The sequence below is a fragment of the Poecilia formosa genome, unplaced genomic scaffold, assembly GCF_000485575.1.
Source record: "Poecilia formosa unplaced genomic scaffold, Poecilia_formosa-5.1.2 Scaffold949, whole genome shotgun sequence".
NCBI classification, from domain to species: domain Eukaryota; kingdom Metazoa; phylum Chordata; class Actinopteri; order Cyprinodontiformes; family Poeciliidae; genus Poecilia; species Poecilia formosa.
In genome coordinates this window covers 30,878-51,080 of record NW_006800888.1, presented here as the reverse complement: position 1 = coordinate 51,080, position 20,203 = coordinate 30,878, and the positions used below count along the sequence as shown (strand labels likewise).

At 40.7% G+C, this 20,203-nt stretch overlaps 2 protein-coding genes across 3 annotated transcripts; one reads left to right on the top strand and one right to left on the bottom strand.

The window, feature by feature from the left end:
* Window positions 1-441: 441 nt before the first annotated feature.
* LOC103132186 (collagen type IV alpha-3-binding protein-like) lies at window positions 442-4,702 on the top strand. The gene is made up of 7 exons (XM_007543947.2): window positions 442-564; window positions 682-814; window positions 1,455-1,525; window positions 1,616-1,744; window positions 1,830-1,959; window positions 3,052-3,188; window positions 3,266-4,702. The coding sequence occupies exons 1-6, from the start codon at window positions 478-480 to the stop codon at window positions 3,177-3,179; spliced, it is 678 nt and encodes a 225-aa protein (XP_007544009.2). The 5' UTR covers window positions 442-477; the 3' UTR covers window positions 3,180-3,188; window positions 3,266-4,702.
* Window positions 4,703-5,113: 411 nt separating this feature from the next.
* LOC103132185 (3-hydroxy-3-methylglutaryl-coenzyme A reductase-like) lies at window positions 5,114-15,168 on the bottom strand. 2 transcript variants are annotated; one of them, XM_007543944.2, is made up of 20 exons: window positions 15,050-15,168; window positions 14,534-14,753; window positions 14,333-14,444; window positions 13,750-13,837; window positions 12,934-13,018; window positions 12,746-12,851; window positions 12,552-12,658; window positions 11,239-11,358; window positions 10,974-11,107; window positions 10,369-10,643; window positions 9,460-9,590; window positions 9,175-9,369; window positions 8,593-8,751; window positions 8,350-8,507; window positions 8,156-8,261; window positions 7,505-7,675; window positions 7,277-7,417; window positions 7,000-7,158; window positions 5,984-6,132; window positions 5,114-5,883 (listed from the first exon to the last, which is right to left on the bottom strand). In XM_007543944.2, the coding sequence occupies exons 2-20, from the start codon at window positions 14,693-14,695 to the stop codon at window positions 5,820-5,822; spliced, it is 2,622 nt and encodes an 873-aa protein (XP_007544006.1). In that variant the 5' UTR covers window positions 14,696-14,753; window positions 15,050-15,168; the 3' UTR covers window positions 5,114-5,819. The 2 variants fall into 2 exon arrangements, with proteins under 2 accessions (XP_007544006.1, XP_007544007.1); XM_007543945.2 differs by having other exon boundaries at window positions 14,534-14,731.
* Window positions 15,169-20,203: the final 5,035 nt, after the last annotated feature.

Here is a 20,203-nt window from a genome sequence, read left to right as displayed (position 1 = left end):
TGGCCGAAAAGCCATCTCATCCGAGCACAAAAACTTTTTCATCAAAAAATGTGAGGTTTTTTGAAATGATCTTGTTTCCATTAAGCAGATTCTGAACTCCAATTTGTGTAGTTAAATGGTCAATAGTCATAGTGGAACCACTGAGCAAGTCTTTGAGTCATTTTCCTGTTTCCCCTGTCTAAACTGGACATCATGTTTTCATGAGGCAAGGTCTTTAAATAGTCCGCTTTTGTCCGATACTCCTCAATAAAGGCTAGTCAAGACAACTGAGAACCTGCAATGAGACTTAAATATTGCTTTCCTCAGATGCTCTCCATCCAAGAAGGTGGAGGTTTTAATGTTTCAATGAGTATCAGTTGTTGTTTCTATTGTTTACCACTTGGTGACGCCATCCCTTAGAATCCCTCTGCTCTCTGATTGCATCTAAATTATTCATTCCCTCTTCCTGTCGCTTGCCTTGTGTTGTAGGTGGAAGAGATGGTGCAGAATCACATGACCTACTCGCTGCAGGATGTCGGTGGAGACGCCAACTGGCAACTGGTTGTAGAAGAGGGAGAGATGAAGGTGAGGCCATATTCACAGAAACTGTGACGGTATTCCAAAAAGCACAAATAAATGGGAGGTTCATTTTAAGTTTGGTATAAGGAATAAAGAAGGTTTCCCGACATGTTTGCAACGCAGGTTTACAGGAGAGAAGTGGAGGAAAATGGGATTGTGTTGGACCCTTTGAAGGCCACCCACTCTGTGAAGGGAGTCACAGGTCATGAAGTCTGCCACTACTTTTGGGACACCATGTACCGCAACGACTGGGAAAGTAAGTCTTTGAGGTCTGGAAGTCCAGTAGACTGCAGCATTTGTTACATTTTCAGCTGATGAGGCATGTTACAGGGTTTGGTGTCAAACAAACCAAGCCCTTTGAAAAACCTGTTTATCCTCCTCGCCTGTGGTGGCGCTGCTCCACGAACAACTGAAGGAAACGCCATAAAATCCTCTGAAGAAGACACTGGAAGCAAATTCCTTTTTCACAAAAAACAAACAAAAATGGTGGAGCTAATAGCAGTGGTTGTTTGATTACTCCGTCATCTTTAGGAAAAGACAGTGAGCCATTTCTGCTGCTAGACTTTTGCGTTTGTTTTGGTTGTTTTTTACCCAGAATGCCCTGCCCATTCTGAGTAAGGCTGACTGCAGCTTTTGGAGCCGGCTCTGGTCAGTTTTGCATTCACATACGCATTTGAATTAGATGAGAATTCACTTCAACCGAGCTGAGACCCAGGTTTTTGGGCGGAGCAGAGTTTTCTTTTTTGCTCTGTATCAGAGTTTGAGTCACGACTCAGCAGACTATCGGGTGTGAAAACACCCTAAATGAACCCTGTGTTGAGACAACCAGCTCAGGAGCTGTTTTTCATTTCATTTCAGGAAATGAAATGAAAAACATTACGTTCTTCTTTCTGCAGCTACTATTGAAAACTTCAATGTGGTGGAGAGACTTTCAGACAACGCAGCAATAATCTACCAAACACACAAGGTAAGAGCCAGAGGCTGGAATGCTTTAGGTCCCAAACCAAACATCCTGGTGTTGTAGATCTGCAGCCTGATGAGCCAACCTGTGTTGCAGCGTGTGTGGCCTGCATCCCAGAGGGACGTGCTGTACCTTTCTGCCATGAGGAAGATTTTGGCCAACAACGAGAATGACCCCGACACCTGGCTGGTGTGCAACTTCTCTGTGGATCACGACGAGGCTCAGGTCAGAACCCAGATCCGCTCCAAGTCCCACAGACCACAACAACCGAGTTCTTCCTGTAACCTTCTGGATTTCTTCCCTCGTTCAGTCGAGCAGCAGATGTGTGCGTGCCAAAATCAACATCGCTATGATCTGTCAGACCCTGGTCAGTCCACCAGAGGGAGACAAAGAGATCAGCAGGGACAACATCCTGTGTAAAATCACCTATGTTGCCAATGGTAATTCTACTGCATTTTCATTTATATGGAAGACAATCGGTGCCACAATGCAGTGAATAAAAATAATCATAAAAAATCAGTAACCGGTTACTCTAATGTGCCCACTAAAATTTAATGTGAGAACATGATATGTTACATAACCTACATGAAAAAAAACTATACTATGTCATGGATGCAGAATATATTCAGTCAACTCAACTAATGTTGCTCAGCTATAGATCATTGGTTTTATTGGGTAACCAATCAGCTGCTAGCCTGTTAGTGATGCACAGTAAGAGCTTAAATAGTTTCACAGCAGATGACAAATAAATAAATATGTACTAAAAAACTTCTGTGGTGATACAGTTTATTCAATTTTTTTTGTTTCCAAATTTTGCATTTAGATTTTAGTTTGTTGGGTCCAATTCTGATGCCTTTATTTATTTAATGCAATTATTTCCAATATTTACATTTCCAACTTTAATTTAGAACACTGTATTAGTTGGCCATGACTGTTCATACCTTATTCTATATCTTTTCCAACTATAATATTTTTGTGTGTACTAGTTGTAAACATAAACTTCTAGTCTGCTAATTTTATTTCAAAAAATCAAAGCTTATATTTTGAAAAATAAAAGGTAAAAAAATTTTAAGCTAATCACCCGATTATAGACTTTCCAGAAATAGTTTTTTTTGTCGCCTGTTTTTCATTCACACTGTTGTTCTGACTCCATCCAGTCGCATCAGTGACACCAACCAAATAATACGTTTGACGCCCTGCTGCTTACCTGGGCAGCCAGGACAGGAAACCAAAATAAAATGCCACAAGCTAAATGAAAACTAATTGCTTCCAGACAAATCTTGGAGAAATTAGTCCAACTATGCAATCTAATATAAATAGTAATAATAAACGCAAACTGTCCATTAAACAAAAGTGTTAATTGGAGAAAAATCTGTGAATGCAGCAACTTTAAGCACAACCTCTTGATGGGAACCTTTTTCCTCCCCTTTTAAAATCTTTGACATCATTTTGACTTGTCAAAATGATGGGAGTAATTGGATATTATTCTATAAATAATTTAAATGTTTCCGTGTGTGTTTGTGTGTGTGCAGTGAATCCGGGGGGCTGGGCTCCAGCCTCCGTACTCAGGGCCGTAGCTAAGAGGGAGTACCCCAAGTTCCTCAAGCGCTTCACTTCCTATGTGCAAGAAAAAACCAGCGGCAAGCCCATCTTATTCTGAGACATGCAGGTAAAATGAGTTTTCTGCTGAGACATTTAAAATAATATTGCAGAATGATGCCATCACTGTTCTCTCTCTTTTTTTAGGATCAAAAAATGAGGTCAGGTCTACGCCAGAAGGACTGGAGGGACTTTATTTCCAAACAGCATCCCTCCAAGAAAAGACGTTCTTTTTCTTTTTTTTTTTTTTTCCTGGTTTGTAGCTAAAACGTAGGGTGGGTGCATGATAGATCATAAGGCTCAAGAGAAGAGCACCACTAGTCTGGAAAAAAAAAAGAATGTTTATAAATTGACTGGACAAGACGTGATTACCATTTTTTAATAACAACACTGAGAAGACTCTCCACCCATCAGAGTGAAGGGGAAACGCTGCAGCTGCTTCCCCTGATGTACCTAAATGTTTGGAAACTCTGGAAAGAAGTTTATAAAACAAACAAAACAAAGAAAATCTTAGTTTTTAGACTGAAATAAGTAACTATTTTTGTGTGGATAATGTCATGTTTTGAGTTGATTATTATTATTTTCCCCACATCTCGGCTGTGTAATCTCCAGAGGGCTTCCCGTTAGCGTGCGAGCCCGATGATAGAAGCTGTACGTTTCTCTAATGAAACCACCCGACATGCCGGTGTTTGAAGGAGGAACCAGGGATTATCACGACGCCTGCACATTCACCAACTGTGAATAACACCGTTCCAGTTTTGCTTTCTTCGCGACCACGCTTCGCTACGAATGTAAATAGTTGTCATGGCTTCCGCTGACAGTTTGCAAAACTTTGACTCAAGCCCAGATGCCTTAGTATCGCAGGAAGACGTAGAAGGTTGCTGATAGAGGAAGTGCCTCTCGGGTGCGTTCGTTTTATTCGACTCAAATCTGGTCTTGCTGTGTTTTTGACTGAACAAATGAACCCAGTGAGGAGTTACTCGTGTTGTCCACAGAAGGAGCCATATTCCAAGCTCTAGAATAAAAGTGTCGCAATCATTGTCAGTATTTCTGGGATTTGTTACATGAAGGACTCCACTGGCACAATTTGAACAGATCATTTAAAAAAAATTATTTGTACTGCAGCTTTTTCTTCTTGATCATGTGGAAGAATGTTGCGCTCTGTAACGTCAAGGCAAATTAACAGATTTCAATTTTACTTATTTTTAATACTTTCTATTCTTTCTCTGTACTGCATTACCTTGTCCTACTTTTTCCTACATTTTCTTTCCCGGTTATTCCTAAGCTTGTGAATTCAGACATTCTGTCTGAAAGACGCGATGGAGGAGTTCGCTCGGCCTGCTGCTCGTTGGAAAAATGCCAGGGTTAGGCCGTTTTAATCTGAAAGCAAACATTTTCCTGTAAATTGAGTTTTCTGTGTTTTGGTCAAACTGAATGTACTTTGACTTTTTGTAAAGTTGTTCATACTAACGCTTTGGGATCGGCCTGTAAATGTACTGTAATGTGGCATCTCTTCTGCCCTGTTTTGAAAGTGAAATAAATCCATTTATCCTCCATGTTTTTTTGTGCCTTTTTTCCCTCAAACTCTCGTCCTCTTTACAGTTTAAGCACATTAATCTTTCTTTGTAGAAATTCTGTTTCTACATTGTAAATTTTATAGATGAAGTGACGGGTTTTGCCTAAAACACAGATTCTTGTAATGAAATCAAATAGTTTATGGAGTGGACCCATTAAAACCAGATTATTCTTCATATACCACTAAATAGTTTTCTTAAAACCTCCTGCCAAATACTGAATACAAACATGTTTGTGATACTAATATATCAGATGTTTCAGGAATATTGACCATACATCCGTTTGATTACATCAAATTACTTAGAAAAGGTATTTTAATTGAAGAGAAAATAATCTTGACATAGAAAAACAAAATGTATGAAAAATAAAAGCTGTTAAAGAACTTGAGCTTCTTTTGTTTTATAAAGATGAGTTCACCAAGTAGAAAGGTAGCGTTTTATTTTTTAAATATGATTACAAGTGTAAGAAATTTCTTTGAATTGGATATTCTATGTAAAGCTCCACTTGTAACGCATAAGGCCACTTCTGAGGATGGCAATACAAGAATCTGTCTGATTTATCACCACTGAGACGTCACAACTGTCCTTTAACATTCACCACCTGCAGGAATCCAATACTTTCACATGAAAAGGTTAAAAAATAAATAAATATTGCTTTAAGTCTCTTGTTTCCCAGCAGTGACGACTAGTTAGTGGATCCGAGCGGGAGCCAAGAAGACCAGCAGTCATGGCCGCTCCGTAGTATACACAGTATACAGCAGCGAGCTTTTAGTCAGGTAGGATGGCACGGGCCGGAGCTTACAACACTGGCAGGAAAAAACACATTCAGGGTTCGAAACGTGAGCAGAAATGGCCTCACACACATCTGCAGCACCGTCTCCAGCAAGCTTTTGGCAAATGCAAAGACAGGTTTAAACCTGTTTAACAACCATGCAGGTTTTCTCACATGTCAGATTCAGTAAGCTGATTGGCCAGGATGAAAAAAAAAAAAGATGCAAATAAATAGCACACATTAGTAACGGTAACATCTCCACTGAGAAACAAACAAAAAAAAAAAAAAAAAAAAAGATTTGCAGTCAGAGAGCAACCAAACACAGGCTGTGTTTATAGCAGTTTTGGACGAAGCGTCAACGCTTAGGGACGTTTGTCTCAGTCGCTGGGAAAGCCATCTCGGGCAGGCTGGTCTTAGATCTGAGAGGGGAGAGAGAGAGACACGCAGTCAGAAATGGCCGAAAAAGGTGGTGGAGGCAGCATTGGGAACAAAAACTTAAAAAAAAACAAGCAACCCTACCTGTTGTGAGTCATGTGGCTTTTGACGAGGTGTCCTGCTGCCAGAGCGGCCATCAGAGACAGCTCCCCCGCCAGGACGGTGGCACACACTACGCGGGCCAGCTGGCGGGCGTTCTCTCCTGGCTGGTTGGGCCCGGCGACACCAAGCATCTGCAGAGGAAGAACAACGGAAACGCCTCAGAACATTTCCTGCACTGCAGGTGCACCAAGTAGCAACTGATGAGGATTTTAGTTATCCATTAATTTATTATTCTGACAATTAATCCAATTTAAAAAATTGCCACATTCTGCAGATTTTTGAATTAGTCTTTTTTTATACATTAGAAATACATTCAGAGGTGCAAATGAATCAACTCATTTTTTAAATGAGAAAATAAACATTTTATTGCCTTAAATGCAGTAACAGCATTGCTTTGGCGGAGATTGGTAGCAAATGATGGATCTGCAGCTAAAAAATACTTCCAACATGAACGTGAAAAGCTCAGCCATTTATGCTTGACATCGATACAGCGTCCGACTGATCTATTGATTTTTTTTTTTTTTTGGATTAACTAATGCATAACTGGATAGCAATGGCATGTTTTTGTTTTACAGAATTTGAGTGAAATTAAAGCTTGAAGAGTTCTACGTAGAACATATTTACAGAGATTTATTTTTATCTTAAAACCCAAATATATACATTTGCATTTGTACAGTTTAGGTTCATTTATTCTTGCAAATGTTATTCTTTCAGCAAATGACCTTTTTTTTCTTCTTGACCCTTTGCTCCAGTTAACGATTATTCAACTACTCAATTAGACAAATTCAATTAATCGTTTCAGTCCTACCACCAACCTTGTTAAAACATATTTCAAGCGTTTTCTATCAAAAATCTTTATGAAGTGAGGAAAAGATGGAACAGTTGCAGTCTGACAGCTTATGAAATAAAAACCGTGAAACGCTAAAAAGACGAAAGCAGATTAACGCAGAACGTGGTTTTCAAACGGAGGATGGTTGGGGTGGTTGGGGTGGTGGTACCTGCAGACAGGCCTGCTGTGGCGGCAGGTTGGTGCCTCCGCCCACAGTGCCCAGCTCTATGGACGGCATGGTGCAGCTGATGTACAGGTCGTCTCCGTCTGGGCCGGCAGCCTCCATCTGAGTGATGCAGCTGGAGCTCCCCACGGTCTGAGCCGGGTCCTGCACCATAGCAACAGCACCAGTGAGGAACTGGGAGGACGACTGGTCACACCAAGTCCGTCCATTAACCACTAAATTAACAGCAGCTCCGGTCTGAGCGCGCTCGGTGCTGCTCTACCTGTCCACAGGCGATGAAGATGGCGCTGACGATGTTGGCGGCATGTGCGTTGAAGCCCCCTATGCTGCCGGCCATGGCCGAGCCCACCAGGTTCTTACTGATGTTCAGATCCACCAGAGCGGCCGTGCTGCTCTTCAGAACCTGCAGCAGAACATTTACACAACACTATGAGCACAGCTAGGGACGACGGGAGCTCGAGCTGACATCATTTCCTGTTGGATCCTTTACCTCCCTCACCACCTGGGCAGGGATGGTGGCTTCACACACAGCGGACTTCCCCCGACCCAGGATCCAGTTGATGGCAGCAGACTTCTTGTCAGTGCAGTAGTTACCACTGACAGACAGAACCTCCATGTCTGGGAAGTGCTGCTTGAGCCGACCCAGAGCCTGCTCCGTCCCCTGAAGGGCGCGTGCACACGCGCACACACGCACACACATACACACCTTTATCTATGGTGTTGGACACACTGGGAACTTTTTCAAGAAATGAAGGGAAAAAAACCAACTCATTTCATCCACAGTCCAGCACCGTTTTGAGTCAGGGTAGCACAAAATAAAGCGCTTGGTGAAAAATTTCAGTTCTGATTTTAAATCACATTTTTTTTCTCAATTTCTTTTCTGAAAAGTAAAAATAATGATAAATTTACAAATGAGAGTATTTCTTACTTTAATCAACCCTTCTGTGGAGTGTCAGGGTGAGGCTACGAGAATTTTAGTCATAGTACCATAAAAAAAACAAAAAACTTTCCAAACATTAAACAATAATAAAACCAAACATTTGATCAATCGCTCAGCTCTGCATAAAATACTTTAAGGTTTTGAAAGGTGTTGAAAATGTTCAATGCTGCCAACAAGGAGAGCTTGGCTGTCTGGCTGTACCTTAGAGAGCATGTTCATCCCCATGGCGTCGCCCGTCTGCGACTGGAAGCGAATGTAAAGGTTTCTTCCTGCCACACAGGCCAGCAGCTTCTCCAAACGGGCAAACCTGCAAACACAAACGTCTAGTTTTGATCTTTCTGCCTCTCAGGTGAAACAAAAAATAAAAAAAAATCACCTCCGCGGTCGTTTCCCACCTGCTGGTCTCGTCGAAGGCTTCCTTGACCAAGCCGAACCCATCCGTCGTCTCCAGCCACATTTTGACCTCTGCGGCCCGGCACGCTGAGGGCAGCCTCACCACAGGACCCCTGGTCATGCTGTCGGCCAGGATCCTGCTGCTGCAGCCCCCGCTCAGCTGGACGGGGTAAGAAGAAGAAGAGCGCTAACGGTTAGCGACGGAGTGCACCGGACATGACTGGAGCAGGAGCCGGTGTACCTACAGAAACCGCTCTGCATCCTCTGTTGGTGCTGGCCACGAGGCAGCCCTCCGTGGTCGCCATGGGGACATGAAACTGCTGGCCGTCCAACAGCAGCGGGCCGGCCACGCCCACTGGCACTGGCATGTAGCCGATGACGTTCTCGCAGCAAGCGCCCATCACCTACAGCAACACAAAATGAAACACAAAGCAGCGGATGAGGAGCTGAAACGGTTTCTATGGCAACATAAAAACAGGATAACTTAAAGGGGAAGTGTTACGTGAAATCAATTTTATGAGTTTTACACTGTTATGTTATTCCCTCATCAAAAACATTCCTGGAGTGTTGCTTTGACTCTTTCATGCATGTTTGAGAAATCCTTTAATTTCCATGGCAACCATTCAGTTGTGCAAAGCACCTGGGTGGACCTAGCCCCGCCTCCAAGGATGAAGCTCCTCCCCTACTCAGCTCCTTCAGACTAGCCAGCAGCAATTAGCAAACTACAAAGTCAAATTTCTTATAAGTGATATTTGATATATAACGGCATTTATTTATATATTATTAATAATACTGCCCCTTTAAAGTACGAGGGAACCGGTAAATACCTTTGAATAGTCGTAGCCTTTGTAAGGCAGACCAGACAAAGCGGAGCTGACAGGAAGTTTCAGCGCCAGCATCTCTCTCCTGATGGCCACGCCCCTTTCTGGAGTCTCCAGCAGCGCTTCCAGTTTGTAGTTCAGGATCTTCCTAGCGGTCACCAGGTTGATCACCTCTGAATCCGTCAGCATTTCTGGACCCCTCTAGAAAAAAGAAATATTTTAAAAAGCATCAGAAACCATTTCCACACCATCAAAAACTACCTGAGCTGTCTGTGTGGTCTGGTGAGTCACCTGGGGGTCAGAGAGGACGGCCATGCATTCCTCCAGTGAGCGAGGTTCTGCTCCACAGCCTGCAGGAGCTCTGCACGTCTCCAGGCGAGGTGAAGCACAGCCGCCGACCTCCACTGAAACGCTTCGTCTCACTTCAGTGACAGAGAGGAACACGTCATGTTACTGTGCTGGTCTGTGGCTCTTTGGATCTTAATAAAAAATGAAAAAGCACCAGCTATTGTTTCTAAATTTAGAAATATTAAACTTTTTAACAGTTTTTCTCTGTAGTCCTACAATATTTGAAGTGAATTCCCACAAATTCTGACGATAAAAGTGCAAGTAACATTTTTAAATATGTTTTTCTTCTCATTAGGTTGGTAATCTATGTGCTTTTTTATTGTTTAAATCATTCTCCGTCCTACAGAAGAAAAAATAATAATTTTGCTAAAATTTCATGCTCATCTTTATTTTAAATTCTATAAAATAGGGAAAAATTGTGCATCTTTGAGAATGACAAATTTCCTTTCTGAAATTATTTTAAAAACGTAACATGACATTTGCAGCTCAAAACCAGTTTTCTTTGTCCGGCCTGAGAGTAAAAATTGTCTGTAGGTAGTAAAGTGTTGCAGATTTAGTCAATTCAACTAGTTTAGCTATCAAATGGGATCAAATGTAGTAAAAAAAATATTACACAATTCGTAAGTTTATGTTATCTACAAAAGGCTAGTTGGGAAAATGTTTCCATGGCCACTGATTAGAAACAAATGTGTTATAATACAGAATGTTAGAAATATGCTAAACCTAAAATGATCAAGGATATTCTAATGAGATTCATGTTTTTATCATTTTAACACAGACAGGAAGAAGATCCATCTAATCAAAGCCACAGAGTGTTAAATCTGGGAGGAACCTCCCAAAACAAAAAGATACCTTTACAGGTAATGTCAGCCTCAGGCAACGGTTTAACGTCTGAGACCGCCGAGGAAGCAACCCCGGTTGCTAAGACACCAGCGGAGCTTTTCCTGGCAGCTGATTGGTCCCTCCTGCAGCAGCTGTCGGCTGCCCGGGGCTTCTGAACCAGAGAGGCGCCGCTAATAGGACTCCTGAGAGACAGCGAGGACTCGGTGTCCGCTTGCTCAAAGAAGACGTACTTGATGGCGAGAAGCAGCGCCAGGCCAAGGGTTATCACATGTTCCAGCTCCATGCTGGAGGGACGAGACGGACAACAAACATGAGCGGAGCGGGACAAACGGGATGTACAGAAAGACGCTTCATCTGCAAAGTTCAAGCATTTTTCAAAATACCATTTCAAACTTTTCCTGCACCAAACTGGAGATAGAAATGATACAAATGACAGTTTCAATTCACTATTATATCGTTTATTAATGTTAACTTTCTTTGAGATGATATTCTACATCCTGCAGCAAGGACAAGGGAAACTAAAATGTAGGAACATTTTATGCGTTTTAAATGTCTTATACCCTCCTGATAACAAGTGTAAGTATAAAATGATCAAAAGCTCATTTTGTGTTTACCTGGTGAGTTTCAGGGGCCACACGGTCCCAGCTGATTCCAGTCTCTCAGCTACGGGTCCCTCTGCTGTGCGATTGCGACCCGAACGCTCAGCTGTTAACCGAGTGTGGGCGTGGACCAGGGCCAAACCGAGAGACTGAAAGACGGGAAAGAGAAACGGACTGACGCTTGCTTCATTGTTCCAACTTCACACGAGGAAAGTAAAACTAAACCTCCTTTAGGCAGCAGCAAAAAACTGGAAAGATTGTTTTGTTTCTTTGTTCTCACCATGATGATTTTAACTCTTTGGGTCACAGGGTTGGGCTTGTTGTCTTCTTCCTCTGCCAGAACATTAGCCAAGTGGCTCATCTGCCAGATGGGACGGCCTTCCCGACTTTCCCTGGACAGCTTTAAAGCAGAAGAATCCACTGATGTGTATCAGTAACTCACTGATACACATCACTGGACTGGACGTTACACATCGAGTCTGGGAATAACGGTAGCTGGTAAAATGGCACAATCATGCCAAGAATCTGAAAAATGGATGCGATGTTTTGCTATTAGATGTCAACACTATGGCAGCGAAAATAACAAGGTCCAAGTGAATCACATTTCACAGGAGAGGAAAAAGCTTTAACTTAAAAAAAAATGTGAGAAAGCAGGAAGTAGGTTATGCTGGCTTGACAATTTTACCGTGTAGATGTGCTGAGGAATTCGGTATGTTTTGGTTCAGTTAACACTAAAATAAGGCAACAAACACACCTAGACTCTGACAGACCATCAGTAGAGCAGGTGTTTAAATTAGCTGATCTACCAACCCCAGTGTTTAGTTGGCCAATTAGCAAAACTAACGCTGAGTCCGAAAACTGGAACGGACTGAATGCTCTCAGGTTTTTATGGTCTCCCTTTGTCTGGGAAACGTCTGCGTGTTTTTTGGTGTCCATTCCTGATACACTTGAACATAATCTCTGCTATCAGCTAGCAGAGCTGTTGTCAGTCAGTTGCCATGACAACTAAACGTGGTTTTGAGTTGTTTTTTTGGCATTGATTCCCTGCACACTGCAGCCGTTGTGATTTCTAAAAGTTTAATAAGCGACAAAAACTGGACTAATTTTCCTTGTTGTTCGCAGTATGTGGAGATGTTCATAAGTGTCATCAAATGGGATGAAATATTTCGTAAAGCACAGGAGTCATAGTTTGATTATTATTAGCAATAATTATGTAAAATTAAGTTATTGTCCAATATTAAAAAAAAGAAAAATTCACCTAGAAACGACAGAAACCAAACTATTTATGGATTTATTTCTAGGCAGTATAAATATTTTACATATTGAAACCTAGCAATTTTCTCCACTTTAATCTAAGCCTCATTTTCTAAAACTTGGTTAAGAAATAAGAGCGCTATGACAGATTCCTGCTCAAAGGAACAGTTTAGTTTTGTTGTTGTGGCTCAAAGCACAGTAATGACTCCTGCAGGAGTACGTCTCTAGCCATAGCGGCCAACCGGCGCTGTCCAATCCACCAATATACATCAATGATAGCAACTATTCTCTACATTAGACTGAGCTTGCTTCAACAGGATGTTTTGGGTTCAACCTTACCTCGAGGACTAGAGAGACGCACGCTGGGAAGAACGTCATGAAAACAAAGTAATTGGCCAGAACAGACATGCAGCCAAAACAGCACATGATCTCCAACTGAGGAACGCCTGGAGAGCAAATCAGGTCCTGATTAAAAACTGTTTGACACCAGCAAATGTTTTGGGTTGTTAAAACAAAACAAAAGTCGTTCTCACCCGACATGGTGCCGATTCCTATAACCAGACACTCGACGAGAGCATCCAGGGTGAACGTGGGGCCGAGGATAGCCATGCCCTTGGATATGTTCTCCCTCACCTCCTCCTACACAGAATCACGACCAGATTGTTACGGCTGAACGGTTCAAGGTGCAAGTTCAGACGCATCGACAGGCGTGAAACACTACCTGGGAGTTGGAGCTGAGGGCAAATTTAGCTAAAGTGCAGGCTTTGGACAGGTCAATGAGCAGGAGAAAGAACGGCAGAGCTTCACTGCAGGAAAACAGGACAGGGTGAGATTTCTACAACAATAATAACTAAAACAACTGAGCAGCAGCCTTTGTATCAATGTCTTAAAGAGTTTGAAAAAAAAAAACACCATTAGATTGGGCAGAGATCAGAACGGGACAATCAAATGAAGTTCATTCCGACGGGAGCGTCTGATTAGTTTGACAGATTGTTAAGGCCACACTAAGAAAAGTTTAAAAATAAAGAAATAAAATTACGAGAATAAAGCCATAATGTTTCACGAATAAAGTTGCAATGATATGAGAAGGAAATCAAAATACTATGAGTTTATACTTATTAAGACTTTATTTTACTCATTTTATTTTCTTAAATTATAAATAATGCTCCGTCTTTGATTGGAACTGAATTACACCCCTTATCGTTTTTCAATCAGAAACACAAGGCAATCTTTCTCTAAAATACTAGTAAGTATTATAATTCTAAATAAAGTCCTAAGAACTTGACGCCATCGTCATATTAAAACAGGAAAACTTTAATTTGAGACGCTTTGCTCTCTGTCCAATATGACTAAACTTGTGCAACGTTTAAAAGTATCATTTCCCTTCCATTCTGCAACAATCTGCTGCTTCGTGTTCATCCAGTAGACAAAATACAGATAAATTTAACCTAAAGTTTGTGATTCCTTCATGACTAAAGTGAGACAATTATCAGGCGTATGAAAACTTTCCTAAAGCACAACCCAAAACAACACTTACTTAAGACCGGTTAGTTCTTTCCCGAAGAAGTGGATGACCACTGTACTGAAAACAAAGCTGGAAAACACTGTAAACAATCCAGCAATACCTGCAGGAACAAACAAAAACAAATGTGTTTAGATATTTTTGGATGTTCATTTGTTTTCCCAAACGACTGTTGTGCTAGCGTTGGGATGCGTAACAAGCACAAGCCGGTCATTCAGCTCAATTCAAAAATACTTCATTTATCCCCGAGGTGAATATTGTCATAACTCAAATCGTCCAAGTCTCTTTAAAGAGTCGTTGTGTAACGGTGATGCTATGGGCAGGAAGGATCTCCAGTAGCAGTCAGTATTTGACGCTAATAAGTTGCTTCCAATTGTAAAAACAATATCTTGTTGCCTCAGTTACACATCATAATAACTGTTTAAAAGTAGAAAGAAAGAAAAAAAGAGAGCAAAAATCCTTCCAGCTCCCCAGCATCCAAAATCAAACTCCAAAGCAAAATCTACAAAAAGAACAAATCAGAACGAAGGTGACAGAGATACCCCAACATGGAACGGTGTAATTTTAGAACATGGTCACAGTCTGTCATCATACTGACCCAGAATATATTTGGATCCCAGCTGCAGGAGGTTCTTAAACTGAAAGTAGATATAAATAATAGCCATGCAGCGAGTGATGGTTAAAACGATTATATCACTACTGGGGGCCTCCTGAAAGAAAACAGGACATATAACCTCTTGTTAGCGTGAAGGAAAACAACTTTCTGTCCTTCCAAATGCTCCGTTCACAGCCGTCTCACCTCTTTAACCTTTGGACAGTTGTTCCAGCTGCACATCTGACTGCTGGTCGATGAGCTGTTCATGTTCATGAGGCAGACGGTGACGGCCAGGGTCCCCACTATCACCTCCCAGGGGTGGGAGGCCACCAGCAGGCCGTGGAGGCGGAAAAGACGGGCCAGCATCGTGGATGTCGAGATGCCTGCTTACTGGAGCTTCATCTGTAAGGCGACAAAATCACACCTGAAACCAAATGACGGAGGTTAATTAGAAGGTTTAAAACGCCCAAAAATGGCCGACTGACGCAGCTGAAGAACTTTTCTTTTCACTGTACACACGCCTCTTTATTTAGCCAAAAAGCAAACTGTATCTACTTTCTCTAAATCTGAGAGATACTGGCAGTGCCTACTGTTAGCCTTAGCAACATTAGCTGTCACACCCGAACTTATCTAACATAGCCTCTTACCAGAGGAAGCTTATCCTACAGCCTTAAACGTTAATAAAACTTCCTGTTCAGTGCCACTAGAGCTCCTACGTACCTCAAATGGTGAGTTTTGCCGCGGTCAGAGGGTCTCTTTCATATTTGTGACAGCTCTGCTGCTAGACTGATGTAACTAAAATCAACATGGCGACGCGGAACTCCTGACCTCATTCTGTCGTCACCGCGGAGACGTGAAGGGGCGGCGCCGAAGGACAGGAAGTACGTCAACAATTTTTCGATTTTATTTATTTATTTATTTGTTTGTTTATTTTCACATTTAAAACAGTTTTTAGATGCAATTTGTTTTATCGAGAGAAAAAAATATCAAAGGTACTGTTTTTTCCTTTGTATTTTGCATTATTTTTTACGCAAAAGTCTATCAATGCGCCACTCCGAGTAGTAATACTGCGTTGTTCTGTAAAAGGAAAAAACAAAAAAAGGAAAAGTGCAAGTAGCTATTTGATTTGTTTTAATGCAAATTAATAGACTGAAAATAAAGCCTTTTTGTAGGCCAAAAACAGATAAAGTACACATTGAATTTGGTTTGTTTTTCTTTCATACGTGATATATTAAAAACAAAACTCCCCAGTGAGAAAAACGAAAAATTGTCACATTTCTTATATTCCTTCACACGCATCAGAATTTTTTTTATTGTTTTGCAGTATGACTGACTGTTGTTTCTGCCTCGAAGGTGTTGTGTCACGTACTTTTTTCACAAAAAAGCGAGTGGGAAAGATTGGTTAAGAAATGTTGAATAAAGATGAATGTAAAAAAATGTTTACATTTTGTTGTTCGTTTGTTGGTCATTACTGGTTTCTAATATGAAAATTCAATTACCAAAACATGCATTGATCCTAATTTTAGTTTGAGATTATGATTTATAAATTTGGCTGAATTTTGACATGTACTCATTAAGATTTTACTTATTAAAGTAGGAAAAATTACACATAATTTCTGAAAACGTTTTTTGACATGCTATAGGCTACGTATTGATTTACAAATTAAACTGATCAAATTATAGAAATAAAAGGGCCACTGGCCCTTACACAATTTTGTTCTTATATCTAGTTTTCCTGAAAGACAAATAAGTCAATTTCAGTAGATTTAATTCACTGTCAGCTGATGCTGGGGGGAAAAATTGCAAGAAGTTCTTATTTTATGCATTTATTTTAATTTTTATATATTTAGCTCATTTGCACAAACATTAATATTTCTCATTTCTTATAACTTTAGTTTTGAAAAATTGCATTTACATTATGTTGGCCACTAGAGGGTTCAAGGTCCCTCTGCAGCCACATTCACAAGTTCTGTGCAGTGATAGTTATTCAGATAAATATGATTTAAATTATGAAATTACATTGATCAGCGTTGCCTGATTGCTACATCAGTTTCAGGACACAGTTTTACTGATTCTGCTTGACAGAGGGAGTCTCCTGGAAGAAAAGAATATGTCTTTTCACAAAAAAAACAAACAAAAAAAAAATTCCAGATTCCAGTGTTTTATGATTGCCAGAAGTATTATTATCTGCCAATAGTCTCTTGTGCTACAAATCCTTCCAAAACAAAGAAAAAAATAACTTTTTGTTAGTTCTTTAGAATGAAAACGATTTCATACTTTTACTTGGCATTGCATATGAAGTACAATATGTATTAGACTGGCTGTAAATAAGATGCTAAAATTAAAATCGACACACCTTTAATTTTTTTATCTAAACTCCTGCTTTACTGATAATCTGTTGAGGGTTGCCCTTTTCTTTTCTTTTTTTAACTGAACCAAAGCACACCAAATTCTGCAGCACAGCTACATGTTAAAGTTGTCAAAGTCAAGCTAGCATAACTGACCTAATCTCTTCTCAGTATTTTCCTTAACACTTTTAACAGACCTGTGAAATGTGATACACTTGGCCTCGGATGTCGCTGTGATGTTGACAACTACTAGCAAAACACCACACCCCTTTTCTTTTGTCACATTTAAGATTTAGCACATTATGTTGACAACTTTCAGTTTTTTTGTGCTCCAGCAGGAAGCTGGAGCATGGGATAAGCCACTCTAACTATAAACTTTATCAAAAAGGGAAGTTTAAGTTTTTCACCTGGTCTTAAAAATAGACAGTGTGTCTGTTTCACGTACTAAAACTGGGATTTAATTAGCATGACAGCTAAAAGATTTCTACTTTTAGAAATTCCAGGAACCACAAGCAAACCGGCAGTTTGGGAGCAAAGTGCTCTGTCAGGAACGTATGAAAGAATAAGATCCTAAAGTATGACAAAACTTGATTATTATTTAATCTCCGAAGCAACAGTTACCCTGTTCGGCAAGACATCAATAGTTTTATTTTTGAATGTTCTTAAAGAACACCATTAAGTGACAGAGTTCATCCGGCTTTGCAGAGCCGGATGAATTTACAAATTGACTCATTGTAAGTTTGGTAACAGCACTGAAAAGAAACCTCTGGTTATTCTTGTTCTCTTTTCATTTTTTGTTTTTTCCAGTTTTACCTCCTTTTTCAAGCGAGGGCTCCGTTGTTTAATGCCACTCACAATGAGAAAGTAAAACTATGAAGAAGAAAATTGTATCTTTGAAAAGGTAGAGATTGAATTGCTGCCCTCTGGTGTGTTTTTCTGTGATTCTGAGGGAGGTAAAAGCCGAACAGGTTATTCTAATGTCGTCTGATATAACCTACTATAAAGTAATTTTGTCTAAAGTGTGCGTGCGTGCGTGTGTGTGTGTACTCCATTAGATTAAAAATGATCAGATCATAATCTGACAATACTGTGTAATATCATTTCTACTCCCCAGATATTAAGCTCGTCTTACAGCAACATTCTTCAGTCAGAGGCCTCTTCAGAGTTGCTGCAAGGCTGACTGTTACTGGAGATCCTTTCTGCTCTCTTATCTAGTAATCTGAGGAATGTGGAAATTCAAGTCATTTTTTGAATCATTTTTATTTATTTATTTATTTATTTATTAAAATGATGTCTTGTAACATAAGAATCAGTCATTTTAGCTTCGTACTCATCCGCACAGGATTGAAAGGAAGTTTAAACTGTTTTTACGGTACAGTATTTTATTGTAAAATCAATAAATGAATCAAATTCATTTAATTGTTTCACCTTTCGTATAACTATTTAAAGATATTTAGAGTCAAGTGAATCATTAGAAGCTGTCGACTCGTTTACATAAACCCAATCATCTTGCAGCAGCCAGGCTGACTGTTTCCTGAGAGAAAACAAATCAGTTTGCTGATTTCAAACCAGCTCAGTACCTGGTAACAGAGTCAGTAAGCCACCTTTATCTATTTATTTATTTATTTATTTATTATTTGTATGTTCATTTGAGAGTGCATTAATTTGCTTATTGTTTAAAACACAAATCAGGCCTCCAAAGATCATAGATGTTCGATTAGTCGTCACATGAATCAGACTCACCCTGTGCTATAAACTACTTCCTTACTGAGCTGTTTCACTTCAGCCGCACTGGAGGGTTTCTAAACATGAACAGGCTGTTTAAGGATAAACCACAGGATCTCAGTTTGGTCCAACTCCAGGTGTTGACTAGGCCGTTCCTAAACTTTCGCTTTGTCCTTTTTAGCCTTTCATATGTGAATTCATTTGGACGCTTTGGATTGTTATCATTTGTCATTAACCCATAAACCGAAGAATCCAAAATGTTTTCAAGAAACAAAAGAAGAAATCAGCAAAGCAAACCACCACCACCATCATACCACCACCACCTGCCAAAAAGCTCCACTTTTGTCTCTCTAGTCCACAGAATATTTTCCAAAACTCCTGGTTGATCATCAAGATGAAACAACTGAAACAACATAGTTTCCTTGTTTATTTAAGGATTCCCATTAGTCTCTACTGCAGAGTAGAGACTATTCCTCCTGAGGTTCACACCACAATTAAAATCACTTTTACAAATATATTTATATATATAAATTTTTTTAAATTCCCCTCTCACCCTCCGTGGGTGGTCTCTTTCATCCTCTGAGCTCGGGTCCTCTACCAGAGGCCTGGGAGCTTGAGGGTTCTGCGCAGTATCTTGGCTGTGCCTAGAACTGCACATTTCTGGACTGAGATGTCTGATGTTGTTCCTGGGATCTGTTTGAGCCACTGCTCCAGTTTGGGGGTGACTGCCCCGAGGGCCCCGATGACCACAGGCACCACTGTGGTCTTCACCTTCCAGGCCTTCTCCAGTTCCTCTCTGAGGCCCTGGTATTTCTCCAGTTTCTCATGCTCCTTTTTCCTGATGTTGTGGTCACTTGGTATTGCTACATCCACCACAACGGCTTTCCTCTGTTCTTTATCCACCACCACAATGTCCGGTTGGTTCGCCATTACCATCTTGTCTGTCTGGATCTGGAAGTCCCACAGGATCTTAGCTCGGTCATTCTCCACCACCTTTGGGGGTGTCCCCCATTTTGACCTCGGGGCTTCCAGTCCATATTCTGCACAGATGTTCCTGTACACTATGCTCGCCACTTGGTTATGTCGTTCCATGTACGCTTTCCCTGCCAGCATCTTGCACCCTGCTGTTATGTGCTGGACTGTCTCAGAGGCCTCCTTGCACAACCTACACCTTGGGTCTTGTCTGGTGTGGTAGATCTGAGCCTCTATTGCTCTGGTGTTTAGGGCCTGTTCCTGTGCAGCCAGGATGAGGGCCTCTGTGCTGTCCTTGAGTCCAGCTTTCTCCAGCCATTGGTAGGATTTCCTGATATCAGTATATATATATATATATAATTTTTTTTTTTACATGGTCATCATTCATAGAAGGCAACATGCTCCAGTAAGAAATTGCCGTGAAGTTGCGTTGCTTTGTTAGGCCTGCTCTGCTTCAAATGCTCTTTATTGTTGTGTGACAGAGTCTATTACTTTTTCACAAATGGCCAGATTTTTCTGAATATGTGTTTTTGGTTTTTCTGAGTGAATGAAATCCAAATCTACTTTTTACATTAATTATTGTACTTATTCATTTTTTTATTATTATTTAAAACACATGTACACGTAGATAACTGTGGAAAAACAAATGCTGTGCTTCATTACCAAAGCAGCCAACTCTTAGTTGTACTCTGTCTGAACAGCATAACTCTTGCATGTCTCTGGATAATTGGAACCTGGCGAGCACAAAATAAACCCTTTGTGTTTTAAAAGTGGGTTCTGATGTCAGGGGATTTGGTCTGATCCCCTCCAACATGTGGACTTGTTTTGC

Bases quoted from the DNA above. Each gene is read 5' to 3' on its own strand.
- LOC103132186 (XM_007543947.2), top strand. From the start codon at position 478: ATGGTGCAGAATCACATGACCTACTCGCTGCAGGATGTCGGTGGAGAC. The intron at 565-681 runs GTGAGGCCATAT...TTTGCAACGCAG, and splicing joins TAGAAGAGGGAGAGATGAAG to GTTTACAGGAGAGAAGTGGA. The intron at 1,960-3,051 runs GTAATTCTACTG...GTGTGTGTGCAG, and splicing joins AATCACCTATGTTGCCAATG to TGAATCCGGGGGGCTGGGCT.
- LOC103132185 (XM_007543944.2), bottom strand. From the start codon at position 14,695: ATGCTGGCCCGTCTTTTCCGCCTCCACGGCCTGCTGGTGGCCTCCCAC. The intron at 8,508-8,592 runs GTAGGTACACCG...TACCCCGTCCAG, and splicing joins GAGGATGCAGAGCGGTTTCT to CTGAGCGGGGGCTGCAGCAG. The intron at 7,159-7,276 runs GTAGAGCAGCAC...GCTATGGTGCAG, and splicing joins TCTTCATCGCCTGTGGACAG to GACCCGGCTCAGACCGTGGG.